The sequence below is a fragment of the Patagioenas fasciata genome, chromosome 3 (genome assembly GCF_037038585.1).
Source record: "Patagioenas fasciata isolate bPatFas1 chromosome 3, bPatFas1.hap1, whole genome shotgun sequence".
Classification (NCBI taxonomy): domain Eukaryota; kingdom Metazoa; phylum Chordata; class Aves; order Columbiformes; family Columbidae; genus Patagioenas; species Patagioenas fasciata.
The window spans coordinates 24,858,794-24,885,824 of NC_092522.1; the positions used below are offsets into that span (position 1 = coordinate 24,858,794).

General features: G+C 42.8%; 1 protein-coding gene across 3 annotated transcripts; it reads right to left on the reverse strand.

The window, feature by feature from the left end:
- Positions 1-430: 430 nt before the first annotated feature.
- Positions 431-26,683, reverse strand: MIA3 (MIA SH3 domain ER export factor 3). 3 transcript variants are annotated; one of them, XM_065833921.2, is made up of 29 exons: positions 26,480-26,683; positions 25,621-25,754; positions 22,167-22,253; positions 18,250-21,175; positions 17,085-17,363; positions 14,995-15,089; positions 13,631-13,762; positions 12,374-12,395; positions 10,203-10,291; positions 9,990-10,067; positions 9,788-9,898; positions 8,853-8,924; positions 8,540-8,644; positions 7,626-7,748; positions 7,389-7,512; positions 6,501-6,556; positions 6,329-6,419; positions 6,059-6,197; positions 4,272-4,373; positions 4,115-4,175; positions 3,989-4,024; positions 3,830-3,897; positions 3,445-3,542; positions 3,202-3,333; positions 2,900-2,962; positions 2,709-2,785; positions 2,492-2,563; positions 1,710-1,866; positions 431-1,345 (listed from the first exon to the last, which is right to left on the reverse strand). In XM_065833921.2, the coding sequence occupies exons 1-29, from the start codon at positions 26,646-26,648 to the stop codon at positions 999-1,001; spliced, it is 6,045 nt and encodes a 2,014-aa protein (XP_065689993.1). In that variant the 5' UTR covers positions 26,649-26,683; the 3' UTR covers positions 431-998. The 3 variants fall into 3 exon arrangements, with proteins under 3 accessions (XP_065689993.1, XP_065689994.1, XP_065689995.1); XM_065833922.2 differs by lacking the exon at positions 2,492-2,563; XM_065833923.2 differs by lacking the exons at positions 14,995-15,089; positions 17,085-17,363; positions 18,250-21,175; ... (1 more) ...; positions 25,621-25,754; positions 26,480-26,683 and adding an exon at positions 14,790-14,895.
- Positions 26,684-27,031: the final 348 nt, after the last annotated feature.

Genomic DNA, 27,031 nt, shown 5'->3' on the forward strand with positions numbered 1-27,031 from the left:
AACCCACTCTGCTTTATGGAACACTTTTTTTTTTTCCTTCTAATAGAAGTGAAAAAGGCTGTAAAAACACAGCCTTGCTGCCAAGAAACCTGAACTGGTCTTAAATACTAAGATGAAAACTCAGCTCTCAAACTTTGCTTCATGCTGCAGGCCAGTGTTGACATCTTAGTTTCTAGGATCACAGAGCATTCACCTGCATTTCAAAACAAAGCCCAGCTGAGGAGGGCTCTGTCCCCCTTGTCTTCAGTACATGAAGCACAGCCGAAAGATGCCAGATGGGAGAGTTGTAAGGGTAACACAGTCACTAATGCTGCAGCAGCAGTTGTTACTCAGCTGTCATTCAGTTCTTCATAACAGCTGTAGCATCTCTGGTTTAATTACTGAACAAGTGTCCTTTCTGAGCAAAAAAAAATGGCACTGAAGCAAAGCCTTCAGGGTTTAGCAAAAGGAATTTTGCTTTTTATTATAACTTTCCTTTGAATACAGTGTCATTTGTGCTTCTGATCTCCGACCAGACATCTCTAAAAAAAAAAAAAACAAAACACACCACCTCACAGTCCTCATGTAAACCCCTGGCCTACAGTAACTGCAGCTTAATAATGTGATGGAGAAGGCAGGTAGGATAGCATTTTACTTAAAAATTATTTCCACAGGAAATGATTTGATTTACATTTTCCACCAAATTAGTTCATTCACCAACTGGTTACAGAGGCTACATTTAATTAAAACTAGCCACACAGGTACTTCCTTTCTATTGCACATTTAGAGTAAGTTCAAGTCCATCACAAGAAGGTTCTTGCAGCCCAAGAGGATGGATGAGTTTAAGGTGATCATAAATGCACATAAGATGTCTGTAGCAATTGGATAAAAATTAATCCCGCAAAAGCCAAAATACATACTGAGACAAATGGCTTCGAATAGAGAACCATTTCCTAAAATCCTGACCGCAGGAAGTGTGCTAGAGTCCATTCGGCTGAGCTGCTTAGCAGACGCTGCAGTCAGGGTTTCTGGGTGGGAGGCTGTGTGTAGTCCTTGGAGGCTGGTGGTGGAGGAGGGCCTGCAGGGTAGTCTCTGGGTCCTGCTGGAGGCAAGTCTCTGTTAGGAGGAGGTGTATAGTCTCTTGAACCAGGCGGTGGTAGCCGTGGGCCCGGAGGGAAATCCCTTGGGCCTGGAGGGAAATCCCTTGGGCCCGGAGGACCTAGGGGTCGAAAAGGAGGGTGCCCACGTCCATAGCCCCTTGGATCCGGAGGCGGCGGTAGTGGGCCAGGAGGCAGGTCTCTCACTCCTAAGGGTGGGCCAGGTAAGAAATCTCGTGCAGCTGGAGGTGGCAAGGGAGCACCACGAACTAGAAGGAAATGAAAACAGAGTTAAATGAATTCGTGCTTTAACCCAACCGGTGAAGCTCCCGACTCACTCCTCATTTCAGTTTTTAGAGCAGCTCTGGGGTGGGTCACTGCCATGTGCAGACTTCACAGGCCACGGATTATGTTCTAGTGACTTTTGACTGCTGGTTTCCATTTTAGACTAAACAAGGAAAAATACCTTGGCATTTCAGAGGCCTGAAACCACCCACCTGTCCAAGGTTACTGAGCAGGACAGCTAGACCCTGTGAAAAGTGGGGAAGCTGTGTGCTAATGGGCAGCAGTTCTCAGGTCTGCAGCAGGCTTCCAAGAAGCAAAGCGAAGCTTAAGCACACAACACAACTGTACCTAGGGGCACAGGAAGAGGTCGAGGCCCGAAGTGCCCACGGAGAGGAGCTGGCGGCGGTCCGTAGCGAAGAGGCGGTGGAGGCGGAGGTCCCATCACTGGGGAGGTCATGATAGGTGTCCCAGGGAAAGAAGGTGGGCCTTTGGGACTAGGGTTAGCCTGTGCAAGATGAGGTGATAGTTCAGTGTTACTCACTGCATCAGGGAAGTATTGGCACTGCTGACCACCACAACCCCTCACCCAAAGGCCAAGAGGTGGAGGTGGGGATGGGGAAGAGAACAACACACCCCAAAACACATAAACCAAGTAGAAAACAGGGAAAGTTACAGCACCATCATCCCTTCACCCAGAACACTGCTTGCACTACCTAGGAGTGAGTGTTCAGTGTGCCTTCTGAGATGACAAGTTTTCTTTAGCTGAAGCTGTACTAAAGAGAAGTTCAATTGCTTCTGAAGTGTCCTTGGTGGACACCCCTTTGATAAATTGAATTACGCATGGAATTGTGCTTAAATACCACAGGTAAGACAGCTTCTTGGGATTATTGTTGTAGTCACTCCAAAGTGTTTGCCTGCAGTCTTTAACAAGAAAGGTCTCATTTCCTCAATTCTATAAAAACCAGACAGAACTGCTCAGCACTAGAGAAACCTTTCAAGACAGAGGTATGAGCCCTGGGTTAGTTTCATGAAGCATTTTGTTATTTAGCAGCTCAGAACACCAAGCCTGTTATTCCTGTCCATCAAAGCAGAGAAGCACCATATCCAGCCTCCAGCCTCTGAATACTCACTGTAGTTGACTCAATAGATGAAGGCGAATCAGAAGTGACACAGGGGGCCTCAGACTCTTTGGGAGAGGGTTGCTTTTTTTTTTTTTTTTTTGACAGCAAATAAAGATAGTGACAGGATATAGACAAGACAGAACATGATACAGTTAAAGAAGCAGCAGGAAGTACAGTGAATCATGTATTTGAAAGGCTTCCTGAAAGTTGGGGTTTTTCATCTTACCACTCCATCCAGTGCTGTGGAAGGGGAGGAGGTTCTTGGCCCACTACTGACCAGGGACGCTACAGCAGGCCCAAGATCTGTAAATAGAGCCACAAATTAATGTCTTACCATGCCTGGGTTGGGAACACTGGCTTTAAATTACATTTCTGAGTGAAAGAATAACGAAATAAGTTGCAGGCCATGTAGCTTACCGGGAACAGACATCCTCCCAGGTAACTCTGGTGGCCTTCGTGGAACAGGAGGGCCATCTACCACTGTACCATAAGGAAAACAAGAACCCCAGAGATCCTAATCAATACATGCCTGAGCCATTTCTATTTAAAAACAAAACAAAGCAAAAACACAAAACCACACAAAACAAACACCACAAAACATTACCAACCACTTATCTGTATCAATACTTAACACTATCCCTAGAACCAAGATCAGACCTTGGCATTCTTGGGTTTGTAGCATAGGATAGGTACCAAAGAAGGCGAGCCTCACTGCTTACCGAATTCACCTCTCGAGCCTTCCCTTCGAGGAGCAGAAAGGGGCCGAGCAGGAACTTCTATCATCTGTGTGGGTGATGGATTCCCGCCACTCACAGGTGATGGGCCGAAAGAGCCATCTCTGCTTAAGGGCCCTATGCCAAAGAAGAATAAACGCTTTACTTTTCTACAATGAATCATAGCCTTATTTTTTTAGGATATACTGACTCAAAGACCAAAGTTTTGGGAGAAACAGCAGCATTTACCTCGTCGTGGTGGGACTTGGCGATCGGGTCTCCCTGGAGTTGGCTTTACAATTAACGGTCTTTGAAGCATGACGATTTTTTGGTTTACTTCTATTAATCTAATTTTTAAGAATAAAGGGTTTTTTATTCAAATAATATGCGTGAGTTATATTTGTTATAATGTAACACAGCAAATCACATTTTACAATGTTACAGCTTTCACCAAGAAACCTTATTTTAACCATCAAAACAGTTTAATCACAATTTAAAGTTAGTAACTCAAATAGGCACTGCACATTCTGAGCAAGCGGGCTAACTGAGCATCTTGCATTGTTCAAGCTCCTTCTCTCCTACGCAACACGCAGCGTGTTCAAAGGGCAATAGAAATGGTCTGTACTGCACTTACTTTTGTCTCAGGTTGGCTGCTTCTCTTTTTTCTTCAGCCAGAGCTCTCTCAGCAGAGCGGGCAATAAGCTATTAGGGAAAGTTTTGTCAACTGCACGAATTGCACCAATCTGAAGTCAAATACAAACTGTCTGCATTAGAAAAGAAAAAACACTCTTACCCAGTTGTCATGTGCCTTTTTCTCATGAGCGGCAATCTGAGAAGAAAAGAAGCGTTTTAGCTTATTTTGTCCAACTACTAGTACGCAGCAAAAGGTAACATGAGAACCAGCAAGCAGGAAACTTACCTGGTTTTTGTAAGATCTCTCAGTTTTTTGCAATTCTTCTTCCATATCTTGGATCCTTTGCCTGTACAAAAGGAAAAGGAGGAGGAGGGAGGTTTAAATGAATTTTCTTCAATAGCTGAAAAAAAAGAAAACAACAGCCTTCAGAAACTGAAGTTACTTGTAAACTTTCACTTCCTCGATGGCCAGCACAGCTTTTTCATCTGCAGCAGACAATTTCTGCTCCTTCTCCTGACGCTCATACTCTTCCTGGGTCAGTTTTCTGTACAGGAAAAAAAAAACAAAACCACATCATATATTCTAGCATCCTACATCTACTACAACTCAAAATCAAGGCAGTCCCATGTTAACACCATCAGAATCTATAATAATGCATGAGAATACAGAGGAAGGATAAAGAGATTTTTTTCTAAAAGGCTACAGAAATTCTGTGTTTTGAAAGGCTTTGTGTACAAAACCTGAAAATTAAGGATGCAGATTTGACTGAAAAATTCTGTCAGCATCTGAAGTTTTGTCAGAATCTAACAACTGTAAACAGTTCATCTCTTCAGATCCTGTAGTTCACTTACATATGGTAATCCAGATATACAAAGGTACAAACAAGAAAATATGCAGAACTGACACCTACCCAAGAGAAATGAAGAAATTAATGTGTAGTAAAACAGGAGGATTTTAGGGCCCAGATGACAAATACATTCCATAGTCATCAGCTGTGTGGAAAGAAACTTTTTTCCAAGTACTCTCCATAGCAATTTATTACATGACCAATCTCCACAGCCTTTTTATAACCTCGTGGTTCACTAATTCTTTAATTTTTTTACATTTTTCTGGAAGTATTTAAGAGGTTCATAAGGTGTTCCTAACTTACAAGAGCTATCCCACAAAACTGGAACCACTGAACTAGTAGTAAGTTGACTATTGCTAATAGGCAGTTCAACATAATCCATTTCTTTAGCTACATGTGGAAACAGTTTTCCAGAAAAAAAATGCAGGAAGTCCTTCATTCTAATCAAGATGTAACAGGCACTGTAACTTCCTAAAAGTTTTGGAAGAAGTAGAAATCCTTCAGAGAGACCAAGAGGAAGTTTTCCTTGAAAGGTGGGCTGTCCTTCACCTCTCCATTATTGTGTTTACTACACCTGGATCCCAAAGTTACAAGGTCAGGCAGTTTCACTACTGAGGTGCTGTGTAACCTCAATTCTTAGCTTGTTCCAGCCCTGTGCTTCCTGCAGCCTACACACCCGAACCTCAGGACTTCCAATTGCTTCTCTACCACAATTTCAAGCTTTCCTACAGAATTTAGCTCAAAGTGTCCCTGAATCCTATCTCAAAATTTTCCCTGAAAAACTGAGGTAGTATTACAGACATTTCAGTCAGTAAATAAATGAGGAATGAACGCAGATACACAACTAATTCTTCATTGCTAACAGTTCATTCACCTCAACTGCCTCCACGAACTCAACCTTAATTTAGCACTTTGAGAATACAAAAAGGTCACAAGACTAAAATACTAAGTTTCTACATTATGAGAATTAGAGTCACTGAACTGAGATCAGAGTAACTGAAACAAAACTTAATGGCCAGTATATTCTCCTTGACGTTTCTGGACAATGTGACAGAGCAACCACAGAATTTGCAGACCAAGCCACCCATTTCCCTTTTCCAAAAGTTGTTTGCTGTTTTTTGTTTGTTTTTCCCTCTGCACCATTTATTTTTTAGTAGTAGAAGGCAATATTTGTGCGTGCAAAGTGACAGTCTTTTTAGAATCTCTGGTACAGTGGAAAAAGTCAAAAAACGGGTACCAGCTTCAGACCATACTGAAACAGCAATCATCACCTGTCGTTCCAAATACAATTTTCAAGTTATTTGATCCTTCGGAGCAAAGAGTATTTGGATAGTGCCTATGACAAAATATGCAATGTTATGGAAAAGTAATGAAAGGCTTACTTCTGGAGTGCCATCTCCTTCTGCTGGTAAAGTTCACCAAGAATCTCCACTTTCTGCTGCAGTGTTTTGCATTCATTTTCCAGACGGGCCTTGGCTGACTGGAGCGAACAGGAGTCATGTTCTAATTTTTTTATTTGTTCTGTTGGAGAGGCAAAGGTAGGTGAGGAACTTGAAGAAAACTGCAATGAGAACCATTATGCCACCAAAACACTGTTTATTTTTAAACCACAAACAGCATTTCATCCTAAGCAACTCTTTTGCTAAGCCTACCTTCCAGCTCCTGTCTTGCAGCTACTTCATCACTCAGTTTGGATTGCAGAAGATTTCTGTCTTCTTCAACTATGGATAACATAGTTTTTACCTGAAAAGAGAAGCAGAAAGTTTATAATCTTAGGCACAGCAGCAGTGTGGCTGCATTTATTAGATATCTTGTGCAGCATACCCTGGAGACATCCATCATCTGCTTAATCTGAGCCTTCATCTTCTCACTCTCATCATCTAAAAGAGAAAAATATATTTGTTTTCCCTGTTTTTTAACCCAAATTCCCTGTACTCTACAGCTGTTAAAAATAATACTCCTTACATTTTAATCTGGGATAGGGCTCCTTACATAGTCAAAAAAAGGGAAGGTGGAAAAAAAAATAGTAATTCCATGACCAGCAGAACAGAACTCAGATTTATTCCAAAAGGCATTCCAATTATTGTTTCTTGTCACTTGTTCTAGCCACCACAACATTAATGTGAATGCAGTATCTGTTATCAGACATACTATCTGAAAATCAAAAAGTGGGAATTTCCAGCCCACATATATTGCATGGTTAGAAAAAAGGAAAAATTAAAAAAATACTTCAAAACCAAAGATGTAGCAAATACATATGTAATAACAGGAATTGCAAACTTCCTGAAGAGTTTTGAAAACATCTATCTCAGTCTTTCAAGATTTAAAAGATGTGATATGTAAATTGATTATCTAACCGGGGGTAAGCACAATACTCATTAAAAACTCACATCAAAAATAAATGTAGCATAACACCAAGCTGAGATTCTCAGCTTTTGCAATGTTCTTAATTACTAACCTTTATACGCAATCTTCAAAACTGTGTCATTACACTTATGATTTACATAAACAGTAATCTAAAAGCAATTATAGGCCTTGTTAATGGTCTCTCCCTTCAGTTAGGACACATTTTATATTGTCTGAGGACTACAGCTGTCAGTCTCTTAGCCCACATGCACGGACTCCTCTCAATTCCCATATGACATGCCACAAACATATGAGCACATGTGCTTTGGCCATGGGTGTACCAGCCAGCAGGTAGGATGACTGTACCTGGCAACTCTCCATTGGCCAGATCGTCTCCTGTGCTCCACTCCTGCCCTTCACCATCCTTCTTGGCCTCAGATGTCGAATCCATGTCAAGCTGCTTCAGCTGCATGATGCAGTTCGTTAAAACCTAGTAATGAAATCAAAGGTTCACTGAAGGGGAATCGCTCTGCATTTTATGAAGTATTTCCAAGTATCTTACAATGTGTAATATTTAAAATAAACTTGCTATAAAGAACCTACTTCAATTTCATTTTCCTTATAGGCGAGTGCTTCTTCTATGTCCTTCTGAGACTTCTGATACAGTTTGATCTGCTCACTGAGCTCGGTATGCCTCTCACTCCAACCTTCAGCTTCTTTTAGTAACTGTATGAAGCACCAAGGCAAGATGATTATTTGTTTTCTTTTTAGTATGGAGTATATGTCAATAAAGCCTATTTTACTGGTAGCTCTGACGATAACTGATCACCACAAATCACAGATAAAGTGTAGACTTCACAGTTAAACACACCCATCACTAGCCCATTGGTAGGACCGGATGCTGGGAATCTTTCTGTAATTTATATTAGGTGATTTTACAAGTTTGATGTTTTCTCAGCTAATATCCCAACATCAGAAGCAAACTGCTTACACACTTCAAAATATTAGGTATTAATTGCAGTCCAGAAGTAATCAAACCACATTCCTTAAAAGGCCATCTACTTCATATACAGAGAAATAAAACAGATATTTACAACTATCTGTAAAAGAAATGTCACGACATTTCAGGGCTAAAGGCCCTCCCCACTTCACTTGGCTTCAGAACTGCATTTTGGCAATTCTTTACCATTACTTCCTTCAGTCCTGATCCCAAGTAGCAATCTCCCAATCATGCAGTGACCACCACATCAGCACAGACATTCTGTGAAGTTGCTGACAAAACTGAATCACTGAAACCAGCAAAGCCTTCATACTGAAGACACATGGCTCACCTGCACAAAAAGCCTTTGCAGGCAGGCGCAAGGAGTTTAAATTTTATCTTGATAATATGAAATGTGGAATTCTGACATGTTAAGAAAACAGAGACACACTGCAGTTATACTTCAGAAAACCAGGAAAGAAGCCCCGATATTTCATTCAAAACAGAAACAAAGTTGCCTGTCTTGGGCATAACTTACTTGTTCCTTGCTCTTTTTCAACCTAGCATTCTCTTCCTGCACATGATGCAACTCAGATTTCACCTTTTCTTCACTTAGTTTAGCTTCGTTAAGGGCTATCTGCACCTACACATAAAAGAAAAAGGAACAAAAAGACAAAAGTCAAACTGTAATGGAGGAAGAGCTGGGTATTAACTAGTAACAGGAAAGGAACACATGCACAAACAACCTGGAATCTGCCAAGCTAGGTTTTTTTATTACATCCTAGATAGGAATTTTCCTGGTACCAGAACCTGTACCTGTGACTGCTAAGAGGGTATAGATAATGCTTTACCTCTGAAAGCTCTGCAGAATGCACACTGACAGCCTCTTGAAGCTTCTCCAAGGACTTCTGGGTTTCAGAGATCTATAGAAGAACAGAGATTGTGTATTAGCCTTGTACACGCCTGAGCCCAAGTGTGTAGTTACTTTACCTGTATATTTTCGAAGCATAAGAGGAAAGTTAAAACACCAACAAATTTCCATTTAGAACTGCCATTAGATTAGCAGCAACACAGCACTGCCTTATCAGCAAGGCAAAGAACAGAAATACAGGACATATTAGAATCAACCTCCCCCTGTGACTCTGCCCATGTGTGGCTGGGAAAGTTCCCTGTACACCTGCACAGTCTAGAGTGAAAGTACCACGTGCTGCTGTCATTAGCAACCTTTGATCAAAACAAGTCCAAAGAACTTGTTGGAGCTCACCATTACTACAAAATATCAGGCTTTAAAAATAATAAAGAAAAAAGTAATAATAAATACCTCTGGACAACAAGAATGAGGGGCAGTTTACAGATCTTCACACTTAGAGGAAGCATCTAGTTTTCTCTAAGTACAAGAAAACATCTCTTGCCAACCTGAAACCTTCAGCCCACGCTGCTAAGGAACTTCCTGGCTCTGACTAGGAAGTATTAGACTAGCCCATGACTTGAATACATCCGTTTGTGTGTAAAAGCACATAACCACACAAGCCCATTACAATTTTAGATGAGAGAAAAAAAATAAACAAACAAACAAACCACAGAACACCCCACCCCACCACCCCCAAACAATCTATAGATTCTTCCCCTTGAGCTTGCGATGAATTCAAAATTTCATTTCAGTTCTCTTTTTGAGACAGCACATCTTGTTTGCTCTACCCCTCTCTGTGCACCCACAAGATTGTGAGCAGGTTTTAGGGCACGTTAATTTAAGAACAATATAAGGGATTAATGCGATTGTTCATACCTTGTTCTGTTTCTTTTCGTTCTTTTTTCTTTCTGTTTCAAGCATTGTGTGCAAATTTTTTACTTTGTCATCTAGCTGACGATTTGCTTCTTCCAGTCCTTTAACGGTGTCCTAAAAAAAACAAAACAAGAGTAAAAGACCAACTAAAGTAAGTTATTTTATAGATGATTTTGCTTTCAGTACAGAGACAGCTGTTTCTTACCTTAAGCCCTGTGGTTTCATCAGTGAGAATGTCTTTTTGTTCTTGGGCCACTTTCACAGATTCCTTTGCTTCTTTTATCTAAGTACAGAAATAACCAAACAAAACTGAGGAAATTGCCAACATAATATTCAGTAAGAACAGAAAATAAAACTGTGACCGTGTCATTAAGTCAATAGCAGAAAATTAGAAAGGACAAGAACCTAGAACAAATACCTTTTGATCATATTCTGACATCTTTGCTAAGATTTCTGTTTTTTCTTGCAGAAGGTTTTTAATCTTTTCAGCAAGTTGTTTTTCAGTCACTAGGAAGAAAAAGAAAGCTTACAGTAACTGTACTTCACATCCTGGGGGAAAAAAATCAGAGCTATCATTACTGCCACTTTAGGGAACATTCAAGTAAGAACTAAAGCACAAATCAGGATAGCATAAATTCCCTGGCAGTCAGTCCTTTCTGCAGGAGTCCAGCTTTCATTTAAAATTAGGATTGAAAACAAGACAGTAAAGCACTGAACACTGACAAAGCATACAGCTCTTGCATTCACTTCACAGAAGCTGTTCAGAGAACGCACAGCAGAGTGGACTAGGATTCTGGCTACACACAGATGAGGTATGCTCAAGGGAAAGACTGGCAGGATGTTGGAGCAGGCTCAGTCCCTCTGACACACAGGGAGATGCAACACCTTCCCTAACAATCACCTCATCCTGCTGTATTGAAACTGAACATTTGGTCAGCAAAGATAATGGGATGAAAGCTCTGAAAGACCTACTGAGAACAGAAAAGAGACTTGCAGGTAGCAGACAGCATCTGTAAGCCTCGAGGAACTGCACAGCTTTTTAACAGCCACTATTGCTCACAGACCTCAAAAGGGTTGTGATCAAGTAACAGCTCTGTAGGTATGGATTAGTTTCTCAACATAAACAAGTCACCAACCAACCCACAGGATTCAACAAAAATACTTAAACTATTTTATTACAAATTAATTTAGAGAAACATCCAATTTCCATTCTTTTTCAAATCCTAAACCACCCCCATATATGAACATCCCAAGCCTCACTTCCCTCTCAGCAAATCCTGCAGCACAAATAAGAAGTGCTGGTTGTTCCAACTGCATCCCATGGGCTGCAATGGCAACTGCTGCTCCTCCTCCCCCTCCCAGAGGAGGGCTCCTGGACCAGAGGGTCCCCAGCCCTTCCTGCTTTGAGAAGAGCCAATACACAACTGCTGAGGAACAAGACAGTTCTCAGTAGTTTAAGGGGGGCAGGAATCCTTGCATTAGCTTGGTCTCCCAATTTTACTACTGTGATGAAGTGGAAATAATACATTTTGTCTTTGTGATTCCAAACGCGATCCATTTCTTACTGTGTTCTTCTCCCTGCTAATATTCCTCCATTTCAGGTAAAGATTTTAATAACAGCATGAACTTTATCATGCTTGAAGAATATTTATTTGTTCTTAGATTTAGTAGTTTCTATATAGCATTAAACAGGAGAAGGGGATTATATCTACATTCCTTTTTTATTATTATTTAAAAAAAAAAAAAGTAGGCTGCTAAGTAATTTCTGCAACACTGATACCAATGTTTTTACCCCCTCCAATCATATTTTTTTGTGGCACAGAAATCTCCTTACGGATCCAAGATGGATTTTCTCAGCTCACCAATTCTGCATTAATTATATAGAAGGAACTGCAGGATAACTACAATGAAACTAGAGTGGAATGACAGGTAAGTAGCATGGTCTGTGAAGATGAAACAGGCAGAGAGTTCATGTGAAGATAATTCTTTGATATTTTTGTTTTGTATTCAATAATGAATTTCAGCAACTGCCCTACTTTGAATTCTATTTCCTTTCCATTCAACACATTTTATATACTTGGAGCTGGAGAAAAGCCCTTGTAAAAAGCAATGTAATACCCACAAGAATATCTGCATTCAGAAGGTATCTGCAACTGCACAGCAGGCAGTTTCAGGCTACCCTCCATCCAAAAAGGTAAGAGGAACTAGCTACTGCTTTTTGTGAGAAGCAACAAGCAAAAGCAGATTCACTGCTAGTGAGAAAACCAAAGCAAACTCTGCGCCACTGCCACTGTACCAGTAAACCAGCAGATCACGTTTATATTGAACAAGGCAGAGCTTTTCCTTGCCTTTTTCTTTAATTTACAGGTGTGAGCTGCATTGTTTCTACTAATCAAAGCATTATCGAAAGCAAAATTGAAATCCGCAGATTCAAATATTTATCATCCACCAGCCTAGCTTACACCATATGCCCAGACTTAGCATTCTTCTTGAAAGGGAGTAAAGATTGACACTTGATCCTCTGAAACAATCTTCAAAACTTCTACATGTCTATGGATCAAATATGTTGAAAAGCACAGAGAAACTTACCTTGATATATTCTACTCTTTACCTACAGAAGGAAAAAAAAAAGTGAAAAATTGTATTAATTTTTCCTATAGAAAAAGATCACCATTTACACGTGGATTAAAGAAGCATATGGAAAACACATCCATCACTGCCAACAAGCGTGTTGAATAACACTACAAACAAGCTTAAGCCATTTTCTAATAAAAGCTTCTGGGTTAATGCCCTGTCCTAGAGCCTTGGTAAACATCTGTTTACTCAGTCACTAAAAGGATACCAGTAACTGCCCACATCCAATTTGCAACAAGGAAAATTAAGCCAATTTGCATCAAACAACAGGTCGTAAACTTGCAAACACAAAAAACACTTGCATCCCAGTTCTGATCCATCTAAAGAAATGTACATTTACAATATAGTTTCTCATTTTGAAACTAACACAGTTAATTTCAGAAGCCTTCTTTTTATGCTGTTATATTAAGACTATTTTGCATTTGAAACTGACCTACTGCAACCAGTATCAAAACTGAGCAAGAAAAAAACTACTGTTGTTATTACAGATAATATTCGGTTTTAATGTATTTTTGTCAAGCAAATAAAGTATTCCACAGGCTTCCGGAGCATATCACGACTGAAATGGACAGCTGTGAAATAAACTGTTCTATTTCATTTTCATCTATCAATTTACAAGGAGATGTGCTGGAACACTCGAAAGCTTGTGATGGTATTTATCTTGCACAGAAGTTATCCATGCAGCAAAGAGGAGGACAAATGGAGAGTGAGGAGAGTGGGGAAGGGGCTCTCCAGTGAGAATTAAGATCAGGTGTTTAGGTTTCTAAATGTGGCACCTGCAAGCAGCTGGGCAATATTAAGTGGGGAGAACTAACTGCTTGTTTGGCAACAGTCAGCAACAGGTTCAAGCATATGGAAGGCTTCTCATTTCAAAGACACACTGACGCTTCCTGTAGCCTTTTTTATTTACATCATACTCCCCTATTTTGCTTTCGAAACTGCCCCTTACTAAAAAAAAAAAAAAAAAAAAAAAAAAAAAAAAAAAATCTTCCATTAATAGCTTAAAGGAAACACTTCTTAGCTTGAAGAAAATTACAACTTACTTTAGCTATTAAGCACGGCATTTACTTCACATTAATACTCTAAATTGAAAAAATAAAAAAAAAGACTACACATTGCTTTGACCTCGGTAATGCTGAAACAGTTTAACTGTACAAAAGACCGCTTGGTAAGTTAAAAAGCAGCAGGCTTGCAAGCATGAAGTATACTCACTGAAAGGCAGGTTCTCCAGAAAATTATAGCAAGCGTGGCAATTCCCACTAAGGCAGTGACTATAATAGGCTCCCATGGAAGTCCATGGAAATCAGGCCCAGGACGAATTTCCTCAGGCAGGGTAGCAACCAACTGAAAACCAACAACATTGACCACTATGAATATGTTTTTATTTAAATACTCAGGCAAAATAAGCAGCCTGCCAAAGGCTTTTATTCCCCTCGTAAAAGCAGAGAACCATCTAGAGCTTTCTTGCAGTTTTTCTGTACACTGAAAACCGAAAATGAAGAAAACCACAAAGCAGCGTGATGCCAGCACTTCAACTCAAAAGCCTGACTATCTGAAAGACACCTGACAGCAAAGAACAGCTACACCAAAATGAGCTGATGCACACATTCTGTGTTACACAGCACTAGCAGTTATTTGATCTGTTGCAAAATAAAGCTAGAAGGATGGAAAAATATATTAAAAAAAAAAAAAACACAAAAAACCCAACAAAACAAAAACAAACAAACAAAAAACCCACAAGACCAAAAATCACACAGGTTTACATCTGAACGTTCATAATAATCTACTAAAAACGGCTCAGATCTTTTCCCAGTCACAGGGTAACACGTCATGTGTCCCGTCACACATCTATCTGAAGGCCAGACAGCAGCAACTGCTTGAGAAAGGTGTCAATACCTGGTACAGCTTACAGGGCTGACACAGACTGGTCACTTGGAAAATAACCTGTACAAGCCACACGGAAACCGCTGCCTTCCCCCTGGCCGTGACATTACAATACGGCCGCAGAGTCTCCTCCCGCAAACCCCGGCCCAGGGGCGAGCAGGTCCCTCCGCAAGCATCGTCTCCCCACAAACGCCGGGGAGCGGCGAGAGGCCAGGCGGCGATCCCGGCCCCCGCTGCCGCCACCGCTCCCCCGGGATCGCCCGGCATCGCGGGACGGGGGCGAGGAGAACCGGCCCCTTCGCAAAGGGAGCAGGGCCAGGGTACGGCGGGGGTGACACGACGACCCACTAGGGGACGCGGGACAACCTCCGCCTCGGGGCGCCGAGTCTCCCGATTGGGAGCGGCGGAGCCCTCCCGCCAGCCGTTAACGGCTGCCGACGGCCGCCGGCGCGCGACAACCCTCTCCGCGCCGCCCCGCCTCACGCACCTGCAGCAGCCGCTCCGCCGGGGGCTCCAGGAGCCGCTCGGCGGCGCCGCCCGCGGGGTCCATGGCGGCGCGAGCCAACCCGCAAGCACACGTCAGCCCGAGTGACCCCCCCGCCCCGCGCCTCCGGCACGCCCCCCGCACCCCCCGCCCCGCGCGTCATCGGCGCGCGCCACCCGCATGCGCAGCCGCCGCCTCCGCCACTCACCCGCCGCAGGAGCTCGTGCGCCGTGGGCGTCGCTTCCACCTGGGCTGCCCGGGAGGCGGCGTCTGGATCCGCCCCGCGTCCTGCGGGCCCGGGCTCTGCGGGGAGAGACCGACAGAGGGGTTACCTCACTGCAACGGGAAGCCCGCTTCTGAACGCCCCCCCCCCCCAGAATCACAGACTGGTTGGGGTTGGAAGGGACCTCTGGAGATCATCCAGTCCAACCCACCTGCTAAAGCAGGTTCACCCAGAGCAGATCGCACAGGAATGTGTCCAGGCAGGTTTGAATGTCTCCAGAGAAGGAGACTCCACAGCCTCTCTGGGCAGCCTGTCCCAGTGCTCTGGCATCCTCAAAGGAAAGAAGTTTCTCCCCATATTCAGATGGAACCTCCTGTGCTTCAGTCTGTGCCTGTTGCCCCTTATCCTATCGTTAGGCACCAGTGAAAGGAGTCTGGTCCCGTCCTCCTGACACCCACCCTTGAGATATTTATAAACATTTATGAGATCCCCTCTCAGCTTTCTTGAGGCTGAACAGACCCAGCTCTCTCAGTCTCTCCTTATAAGAAAGGTGCTCCAGCCTCCTAATCATCTTTATAGCTCTCTGCTGAACTCCCTCCAGTAATTCCTTGTCCTTCTTAGACTGGGGAGCCCAGAATACATGGTGGTTGCTGCAGCATTTTAGGCGAGATTTCAGATTACAGTACCCACATTCTCCGGGGCACTGAAGAAAGAGGGAAAAGTCCTCAGAAAGGATAGCGATATTCCACAAGCTGCTTTAGAAAAGGTGCTGCAGAGAGGGACAGAGACATACAAAGTCACTTTGCCAAGCCTGCCTCGGACAGCACAGACATCTCCTTCAACAGCAAGTCAACAACAACAAAATTACACACTCAATTCCATAATTGACAAATCTACATCTTCTACAGTACTGTTAGCCCAGCATAAGTGTTAAACTACCTCCACTTCTACCCCTGGCCTGAAGCCAGCCTCTTCCTCCTCTCACTACTCCTGTTGCCATGAATTCAGGTTCACAGACTGAAATAACCACCTGCCCAGCCTGTTGTTACATTGTAGAATGGCCACTGTGGCCAGCATTTCTAAAGCATCTGCCGTGTTTCTTCTCAGCAAGTTCAAGCAGTCCCCGTAGCAGTTTGTGGTGAAGAGTATTTAACCACCATTAAGGAAGGAAAGGAACATACAACTGCTTAACTATGTAAGTAATCCCCCAGCCATTTAAAATCAATAAGGTATCTTTGCATTTAACCTCAAGCTTCTCTCAGAACTTCAAAGCTGCTAAAAAGCACTTGACTATGGGGATGGTACAGTACCTCAGTAGTGTACAAAAGCTAAGAAAGATGTGCCTGAATTTTTTCTAAATGCTCAGTGTAGACAGATTTGTTGAGCATAACGGGAGATGAATGCAGAACAGCAAAGCTGGCTTAGCACTGAGAATGGAGTCAAAGGCAGGTTCATGCCAAAACAGAGCTGGGAAGATGATGGTAATAGGATCCCTCCTTGGCATAATGATGAGTCAGCACAGGTCAGCACACTTACTCCAGAAGTAAAAGGCCTCCGCAGAACAGAGTAAAATATTTTGCCTACTCCAACAAACACCTTAGCCAGAAATTACTGAATTGCTCAAGGGAAGCTACACTCCTTCTTTCCTGGAAAGTAATATAGCCCAGAGTCGCAGGTTAAAAAGAGCAAGAAGCACATAACTCTATAGCCTAATGGTTCGACTGTCAGTCCCCCTGCAAAGTGGAAGATACCTCGGCTGATGGTATGTAGGCTTCCAGTGATTTCTGCTCTTTATCTACTACCATCCTGAGACACAGTCCACCAGCCCAAGCACAGAGCTCTGACACTTATTTCTATAGTGCAAATAGGTAATAGAAAAACCACTCTGCTGAGATGAGTGGTAGGGAGACAATACTGCCACTAGAGGGACTGTCACGGATTAGTAAAAGCCATTAGGATTATAGCAACATACAATGAAAATATTACACAATTACCAAGGTTTTTCACTAAAAAACATTCAAGCATGCTCCTCTTTAAGAGCAAAAGTACAAAACAAACCAATTCTGAAAGGTTACCTGCAGCAATATCTTCCTTGGCACTCTGTCCAGAATCAGTTGACCCAAAGGAAGCATCTTCCAGCAATGATCCTCTGTCACTATCGTACCCTTCTTCAGCTTCTCTGTTATCTGAGAAATGGGTCTCTTCATGCTCAGGTGGAACATTAACAGCCCTCTCCTCCTCAATAGACTGTTCTGGCTTCTTATCTTCAAGCTGCTGAAATTCCTGATTGATCTCATCAATGACATTTGGGTTTCTGGTGGAAACTCTGTCATATTCAGCCTCTTTTGCAGCACCTGTGACAGACAGGGAGACATGAATTAAGCACTGAGCTAGTGTGTATTTCTTACCCACAGTTGTCTCCAGTGAAATACTGTATTTGACAAAGCTTTTTTGTTGTTTTTTTAAACGCTTCAGCTTACATATTGCTTCCACTATATTCTCAATCAACTTTCAGTAGAATCTAATTCAATTTTATATGGAATTTATGTAAGATATCAACCACTGACAAGACAGTGAAATATTTTCATTGTTCATGACTTTATCAGAAATTACATAACACATACCACTGTAAAAGGACCCTTGCTAAGAGCGTATCTTACCACCTTGCACATTAATTAGAAAAAATAAGCAAGTTTGCAGCAGACTTGACCACCAGTTCTTCCCCCATCAAAATATCTGTTTAGCCCGTATTGCTACTTAGGCACTTTCATGAATGTGGGCAAAAACATGATGATAGGGACACACAAGATTTTAGGTGCATGGTTTTAGTGCCTGAACTTTGCATTAATCACTGGATCTTCATAATTAGTTTAGCAAAAGAGACTGGTCTTAACCCTCCAGAAAATTTAGCACATTAGTATATGTGAAATCCCGTTTCTTGAGAGGAGGTGCAGACATGGCCTGAATGGCTCCCTCTAGCCATACCCATGCACAGATCCCACTTTCTTGCACTGAACCTGTCCCATAAGAAAACATGCTGAGCTCAACACTTTATCTCAGGATTTGTCCCTGAAGACCCATCACAATGTCAAAAAATATGCATTAAAAATAAGCAAAATCCCAGTGGATTCCACAGAGCCTCTTTTAATTCTGCTCCCTCACCCTTTTCTCTGTAATGTATTGTCTGGGATATGGTTTTACATCCATTTCATCTATTTATTAACTGGTTTAACATCCTACCTTGAACAGGCAGCTGATCATCTTCCTGTTCTGGAATAGTTGCAAGCGGGATGCTCTCACTAGCTGATGAATATTTACTCCTTAAAGAATATATTAATTCTTGAATATCATCCATCAGTGCACTCTCCTCATCATACAAATCCATCTCTTTCACCACCTCCTCTTGATTTTCTGCCACTCTGGAATCCAGAACTTTTCCCACAACATCCATGATGTTTGATTCTGAAAACTCAAGTATCCGGTCCAGAGCTTCTTCTAGATCTTCATTATTATGGCTTGCCTTTCGAGCAAGCTCCATCTCTACTTTCATGTCGTAAAACATGGCTTCTACCCTAAACATGTGCTGAAGCCCAAGGTACTTTCGTAGACGTGTTACACGCTTTTCATCAAGAAAATCTCTCATTATTGTGAGCCGCTTCACAGACTCGCTGAAGTCTGTCACAGTGTCATTTGTGGCTGCTGAGCGGTCAGCAGGGCTGGGGAAATGCACAGATGGCTGGTGGTCAGTTCTTGCATGCTCTAAATTTTGCACCTCTTTTGAGTCTTTCTGTGAGATGCCCTCTGGGAGATGGTCTTTCCTTTGGTTAAAGTCATTGTTGTCTTCTCTGTAAGGAGACTGGAAATTATGTTCTTTCACAGCTGATGGTTCCTCAGCTTCAGAAGACTCCTCCTCAGCTTCCATGACGTGTTCCACCTCATCCAATTTAGCATTTTCACTCGCTGGTACATCAACCTCTTTGATCCCAGTCTCGCTTGTATCTTGCATGCTGATCATTTTTTTAGCCTCCTCTCCTGTTTCGTAAGTAGGATTTGCAGTTCCCAAAACAGCTTCGCTTAGTACTTCTAATTCAGGGTTTGTACTCTTAACATTTAGTGTATCACCCTGTACATTTGCAGCCTTTGCTTGTGAGAGCTTTGCACTTGCAGCATTCTCATCCTCCAGGAGCTCTTCCTCTACTTGTTTCAGGTCAGGGTCATCTTCAGCATCTGACCCTTCAGATTGCAATTCTGGTCTTGCTGTTCTTTCTTTAGCTAAATTTGTGCCAAGAATTCTGTCTGAATCTGTGGCCTCGGTACGAGCAGTTCCTTGCTGAGTAAGAGTCTCTGTATTAGTATTCTCTGTAGTGCTTTTTGATTTTTCTTCAGAGGAAATTTTCTCAATGCTTTCTTCAAACACTATCGTCTTGCCAAGATTTCTTGAAAGCTCTTCTTTCCTATCTGCCTCTGAATACTCCGTCTCATTTTCCCATGGCCTAGGTTGCTTGACAGCTCCTCTATAGCTTGGGTCTCCCTCTCCTGCAAGGGTTTCCTTCATGTTTTCCCTTTTCATTTCAGGTTCTTTGTTAGAAGAGGTGGTTTTTTGATTTTCATGATGGGTCTCCCCTGTTTGTTTCAAACCTTCTTCATGTCTTAGAAGCTCTTTCTCCACAGCAGGCATTCCATGCTCCACTTTCTCTTTTAAGAGGTCAGTACCTCCTACATCACTTTGAGATACATTTTTTACCTCCTCCATTGGTTTGACTGGAACAACAGAAGGCTTGTCCTCAGCTCTTCCTTTCTCCTTTGTATTCTCCCAGAACTTTATGTGCTTTAAATCACTTTCCAATAACTCTTCCAAGGTGTCATCTTCAAACTTTTTCTCATCTTTCTGTATTTGAACAAGCGGCATTCTTTCTGGACTTCTGTTGATATCACCAGCAAGTGGTTTAAAAGCATCTTGTTTGCTTTTAACAGATGATTTGGACTCCAGATCGTCTCCTGGACTAGGGAAAACATGAGGATCAGGCACAGCTGTACTCTTCAGCTCTTCAGTATTTGACTCAGTGCCATCAGCTATGAGCTGTTCTTCAGACTGTTCAGTTTTGTTTGTTTTTTCTTTTGAACCCAGATCAATTGTACCTACAGGTTCCTTTCTAAGGAGTTCTTTGGAGAGATCCTCAGGCTGAGTTGTTGCTGGTGCTTCTCTTTTACTAATTAGCATCACTTCATCCTGTTTTTCTTTTGTTTGTTGAGATTCGAACCTGTCCACATTTATACTGTGACCCAACGTCTTGCTCTTACTGAAGGCATCCTTAAGAATTAATACATCTGAATTGTGTTCTTCCTCCTTGTCTCTTTGGTTATTTAGCTCTGTAGCACCCTTTGTATCTTCATCAAGTTCATGATTTGGTGGCTCAACATCATCATTTACATCACCATCTAAATCCACTGGGGATGTAATTTCTTCCTCTGATGTAAAAGACAGTAGAGGGATTTCTTCTGACTGATCTGTGAAGTCTGGCTCCTCCTCTGCATCAGGAGCATTAATGCTCAAATCTTCATTAAAATCATCTTCCAGTGATGTAACATGGCGAGTCACCTCATCATCTGATACAACAGCATCAGCAGTTGAGCCAAATTTTGTTTTCAAGTTCAGAGAGAGCTCTCTGTTTAAAAGTGTATAGGCATTGACTTCTGTACTCTCTTTGTCAAGTTGACTGGCTTCACCTTGAGGAACACTAGTGTTTTTGGTATTTTCACTTTCTAGCCCTTTTAGTTTCCCATGTAGCATTCCTTTCAAGTGCTCATGTGCAATTTGATCTCCCTGAGAGTTTTCTTCATAGCTATTGGCACTGGAGTGTTCCCCAGTATTTTCAGTTCCTTCTGCAAAAGAACTGTCTACTTGCTCTGTCATGGTGAGGGCTTCCTTGTCATCTTCTGTGCTTAGCTCAAGATTATCTGTCTCCAAAGCATCAAAGGACTTTACTGCATCAACCTGTGCTGTCTCTTCAGCCCTTTCAATTCCTTCAGCTGGTTTTGTCCCTGGACCACTTGATTCAGTTTCCCCTTCATCTGCTATTGTCTCTTGCAATGACTTCAAAAGGTCATCCACATCATAATTATCAAAATCATCCCTCCCGCCATCAAAGCAAACAAAATCTGTTTCCTGAAATGAAAAACAATATGTAGTAACAAATATTATTTTCTTTATTACAGTGATGAGACAGGATCCATTTGGTTGGTTAGAGAGATGCAGCAGAAAAGTAAATTATATTAATCGTGCAGAATTAAACCCTCGAGTCCTTAACCAAAACTCTCTTTGAAATCAGTGGAAGTTTTGCCCAAGAACTAAATAAGAAGTTTATGGCTTAGCTCCATCAAAGAGGAGCTAAGTGAGGAACAAACTGGAAGTCAGCAATGGAACTGACTTTACTCATAATACATATCCTGAATTAAGAACAAGTCTGTTGCTGCATGCCAGTGAGGGGAAGAAAAAACCATCACTGAGCTTGTTTGTCACAATCTCTTCCAGCTGGTCTCTTCTCAGATGACCAACTCCTCCAAGCAGGAGCTCCCTGTCACACAACTTCTGAAAAATAAATGAAACAGCCATGCAAGCCACTGAACATGATTTCATAAAGGTCTGAAGCTGCATCCACAAACAGGCTTTACTCACACAACTCTGGAGTTTCCAGCTGTGAGGGCATGAAAGGTATTTATGTGTGCAAGGGTTGAAGGACCAATTCTAGAATCAAAGGGCTAAGCGTACCAGGCTTTGTTTGTTTCTGATAGTACTTTAAACTTTGAAAGTTTGGGAAAAATAAACCATTCCGAATACATACTGAGCAGCCTATGTGTGAGCCAGCTAGCAGTATTTCTAGAGCTCAATCCAAACAGATTTTGTTAGCAGAAAACCGGAATATTCAAGAAAAGAAAGATTAATGCCCATATTTTGGGCTGATGCTTACACACCCATCCACATACATATGTGCACAAACATTCCACTCCCTGACGCATACGTGCACATATGTAGCTGCTTACTAACAAAAGGTAACTAAGGATCACTGATATTCCCATTCTCCTCTTCAGGGATTTTATTGAATGCTGAGGTAAGAAATGGTAAGAAGTCCGGTTCAAAAATAACAAATAAGACTTACATCTGTTGGTAATTCTAGCTCCTCGTCGGAATAATTATGATTTATTTCAAGTAAATCCTTTGGAAAATATCCAAAATCACTTCCAACCTGCCAGAAAACAAACACACACACAAAAAAGCAGTAAAGAAGCTTTTGAAATTATGTGACTATGTTAAAATCCTAATTACAGATACCAGTAACAAACACATCAAACTCACTTTTAAGTATTTCTAAATGAATTTTAACACAGTGAATAAAAGATTAGCAATACCTTGTTTATGCAAGAGTTTTCATTGAGGTTTTATACTTACATTTCACAATACTCCTGTGAAGTTGTTACATTTTACTGTTCATGTTTTAAAGCCTGACTTAAACTACTATGAGAGCTGGGAGTGAAGCCCAGGCACTCTGGCTCATGCGCTCTAACCGCTATTGTGCACTCTCACTGGCACCACATATGCCTCAAGTATTTTCTCAAATAGTAAGAAGAAGATCTTTAACTAATAAGATTTACACCCACACACAATATTATAGCCTGAAATACGCCCGCTTTGTAGCTTAAGGAAAAAAAAAATCCCTAAAGCAGATTTTAGGAAAATGCAAAGTAGTACCTGAGGTAATAATCTATTATTTTAAAACCTGTGTGTAAAATATACCCACCCTGCAAATGCATTGCTGCTCTTCAGTGACTGATACAAGCGAAAATGGGTTGCAGATGGCTATTTTCAAGCAAGTCAACATGCTAAGCCAAGGCAATAGTGGAAGACAAGAATCTCTCTTATCACTCACTAGATAAGATCTACACAGTAATGCTCTCACATGAGAGTTCTGTCAAGAAGCCAATATTAATAGCATGCTATCACTATGCAGATTTGACAATCCAGGCTATTAGAGCCTGGTGGACACACCTAGCAAAAAACAGAGTTCCTAGACAACCAAAATATTGTCCAAGCATTTGACTTTGCTTTATTAATGAGGTTTATTAATTTAGACAGCTCTGCTAAAAACTGCATGCTGTATAGAACATATATTATAGCTGGGTTCCAGATTTTTTTCACATACAGAATACTCACTGACTTTAATGGGAGCTCTGCAAGCAATACAGTATACAAGACTGTGATCACTAAATAAAGAATCTGTTTTGTTAAAATACAGGATATTTGCTGGCACAGGAAAAAAAAAATTCAACAATGGCTTGAAAAGGACAGAGTGAATTAGAAAAGCAAAGGCAAATAAAGCCCAGACCCAACTGCTATAGGTTTTTCAGCCTTGGGGAAAGGCTCCTTTCTTATCAGATCATCTCCCTTCAGGTCAGAAATTTTGCTGCATTTCTCATGGCTCCTCAAAACTGACTTCAGGATTCAAGCCTGTATTTTCAACTTGTTATAAATAAGCCCCAGGTTGCAGTAGCTGAAGCTCCTTGTACACACATTCCCCTCGCCTCCGCCCTCAGAAGATGAGAATACCAGTTATCCCTTGATTCCACAGTTTCCATTATGCCCTAATAAATACTTTTGCCCAAAACTTTGTGAAATAGAAAAAAAGGCAGTAGGGTAGATCCACAGGATGAAATGATACAGACAAGCACATGTAAAGTCATCTGATGAGATCCCAAAAGGGCTGTGGCAAAAGGTAACATGCCTTCCACTGGAATTTGCTTGATCACAGACCTCTCTAGGTAGTCTGGTTTTAATTAGCAAGCAACAGCCTCCCCCTAGCTCCAAGTCTGCAGGCAGCAGGCACGGCTGGTCTGCATAAATCAAGTTGCTCAGCAGAATCTGGCACGGGAAGTCACGGTGCAGGAGCGAGACCCCAGCGCTATCTGCGAGTCAGGGACAAGGTCAGGCACACCAGTGCCCTACTCAAAGTGCAAGGGCAGGTACTCTGACCCCACTGCAGCATCTGCACACTTGTTGTTGCAGTGTTACGATTAATGCAGAAGCAATCAAACCAGGGAAAAAACAAGTAAGTATTATAGCCACCAGCCAAAAGGAATTAGTTTGTCATCGCTGTCCTAAAAGGAACACAGAAAATAGCACAAGACAAGTGAAAAATAAAATGGAGCTTTGCAATTCGTTTAGACCTGCCAACTTCAGCTTTTATTTGTTAAATTCAAAGCAAACATCCTTCTAACTTGGAGACACACCTGTTGCAGGAGCTTCCTATCAGTGAGTAGGTAAACTGAATATTAACTCAGCAATTACCTCAAGCCTGCTGTCTGATCTTGCAGCCTGCATTATACTGTGTTAGAAGATGCAAAATTGGCCCCACGCTGCTACTCTGCCTCTCAAGACCTGGCAGCCCTGGAAACCTGTACCAGCTAATTAACCAGATTATTTATGGTACAGTACATGTCAGGAGGGAATTACCAGCATGATACAATTATAAACCCTTCTTTATCGCTGTGCTGCAGTTTTCTGCTCTCTTCTGTATCACTCTAATTGGATTCAGTTCCTGCTGAGAGCTTGGCTCCCCACACCCAGCCTGAACAGGTTAGAGAAAGTGATACATCCTGCTTTTCACTAAACCACTAGTCCCACAGTCAACACCCAGGTGTGGCTTTGAGCAGCCTAGACCACTGTTGTAGCCAATTGTCTACCCCTTGTAGAAGACCAGAGTAAGAAAGGAGGCTGAAGTAAATTATTTGGACACAAAAGGGTAAGTAGGGGAAGCATGGGGAGGTGGCAAGAAGGACTAATTCTAAGCAACCTCCAGACTGTCAGCATTTTCAAGGGAAGCCCACAAAAACTGCTCTTTCTCCAGGGTATCTCAGGTCTGCTTCTGTTAGGCAAATAAGGTGCTTATCATGAAAGCCAAGAGTAGTTTTCTATGAAATAACTGCAAGTACAGGGACTCTCCTTGCACAGTAACACCATGCTCTCAGATTGCTCGAAGACCACAAGGCCACTACTCTGCAAACTGCTACAATGTATCACTAAAGTTTAAAGACAGAGACAGACCTTTAAAAGATCTAATTTACCTTCATTCTTTTCGGTTTTACTACTTTTTTTTCCCCTCTAACTCTGCATGAAGCTTAGCTAAGATGGGGAAGACAACAGCTGAATATTAGGAAGAGAAACGTGATTAAAACACGTACATGGAATGATCTGCAGCAGTATTACACTGAGCACAGGATGAGCCCATGCCAGGGGCAAACACTAGTGCAGGCTTAAGCCTGCCTAGATGGGAAGGGAGACTCAGCTTCCAGGCAGGCTCAGGGGCCACCACTCACATTACTGCAACGGGAGGTCTTCTACACAAAGGCAGGTTTTGAACTGTTTTTAGCACATGTTAGCATTGCTCATTTTTCACAGCACTTATGTGCTAGGTTTGATCAAACCACATCCCATTTCACACTAGTCTCAAGACAAAATGGCATTCATTATGTCATTTAGTGATGTTCAGAACGCTAAGCATTCTTGCCAACAGAAAGCGCCAAGAAGAGCAAACAGAACAAATGCGTTACAGTACTTACACTTCCAGCCCAGAGCTCGGTGGATTTTCCTATTAGTTTGTAATATACATACACTGCTTCACCCTTCTTGAAATTTACAAAGCGACAATCTGGACCTTTAAAGTCCTGAGTTGCCTTCCCTCGGCACATTAACACTGTGAGAAGAAAGCAGAGTATTACTTCAAAAACAATAACAAAACAGTTTCACGAAAGGGGTCTTTGCTAAGTTGCAGAAAACAAGACTGCCCCACCATGCACCAGTTTGCTATTTTCCAGATTGAGCCAAGGATAAGGAGTATAAATAAAATAAAAGGTTATTTAAAAAAAAAAAAAAAGCAAGTTCACTGATCGAGACAAACGTTCGACAAAGCACTTGAGAATTACATTTCAGAAGTGTACTGGGAAGCTAATTATTAATATAAAATTAGACGGGCTGAAAGATGACATCTATGTCCTCGCGAATCAGCCTTGAAATCACTCAATGCACAAACAACACCCAGAAAGCGGGTTTAGCACAACATGGTTTTGCAGGGGGAAAAAAATAATTAAGAAAAAAAAAAAAAAAGGAGCTGTGAGGATCTGAAAACTTGGTTGGGAGGAGAGGAACGCCGCGTCTCGGCACCGCCTTTCCATTTTCCCGATTCTCACATCTTTCTGTGCCAAATCCACGGGGGCTTTGGGAAATGCCCCCAGCAGACATGCGGCGTCTGCACATTTTCCCGTAACAACTTCCCGGGGGCAGGGGGCGGTCTCCCGGCCTCACCGAGCGCCGGCACCGGGCAGGGACCCCCTCGCTCCCCATCGGACGCCCCCGGGCCGGGGTCACCCCTCCACCCCCAGTCCCCCCGGAACGCAGCGCGTCCCCGCCGCCCACACTCACTGCTGCACTCGGGGTCGGCGCAGCGCTTGCGCTCGGCGAAGCGACGGCCCAGGTCGGGCCCGGCAGCGGCGGCGGCGGCGCGGGGGAGGGAGGGCGGCGGGGGCAGGAGCAGCAGCAGGGCGAGGAACAGCCGGGGGTCCGGCGGTGGCGGCGGCGGGGCTGCGGCCATGTTGGCGGGCGCCGGCGGCGGGGAGGGAGCAGACACGTCAGCAGCGCCGGCGGGAGGGCGATGTGGCGGGGGAGGGACCGGCCCGGCCCCGCCGCCACGGCGGGAGGAGAGGAGGGCAGCGCCCGGACCCTCCCTCCCGCCGGCATCCCGAGCCCGCCCCCGCGGGGACGAGGCCCCCGGCCGCCCACTCCGGAAGAAAGCCCCGCTCTTTTTCGGGCTCCCTCCTAGCAGAAGGGCGAGAGAGGAGGTCCTGCCCCTTGTTTGTGCTTATTAATGGCCGTTTTCTCTAGCAGAACATCGCTGAAGAGACAAGAACAGCTTGGACGAGACTGAGGGGCGACCTCATTAGTGCTTGTAAATATATAAATGGTGAGTGTCACGAG

Bases quoted from the DNA above. Each gene is read 5' to 3' on its own strand.
- MIA3 (XM_065833921.2), bottom strand. From the start codon at position 26,648: ATGGCCGCAGCCCCGCCGCCGCCACCGCCGGACCCCCGGCTGTTCCTC. The intron at 17,364-18,249 runs GTAGGATGTTAA...TGTCTGTCACAG, and splicing joins TGATCAGCTGCCTGTTCAAG to GTGCTGCAAAAGAGGCTGAA. The intron at 10,068-10,202 runs GTATTTGTTCTA...TTCTGTACTTAG, and splicing joins TGTCAGAATATGATCAAAAG to ATAAAAGAAGCAAAGGAATC.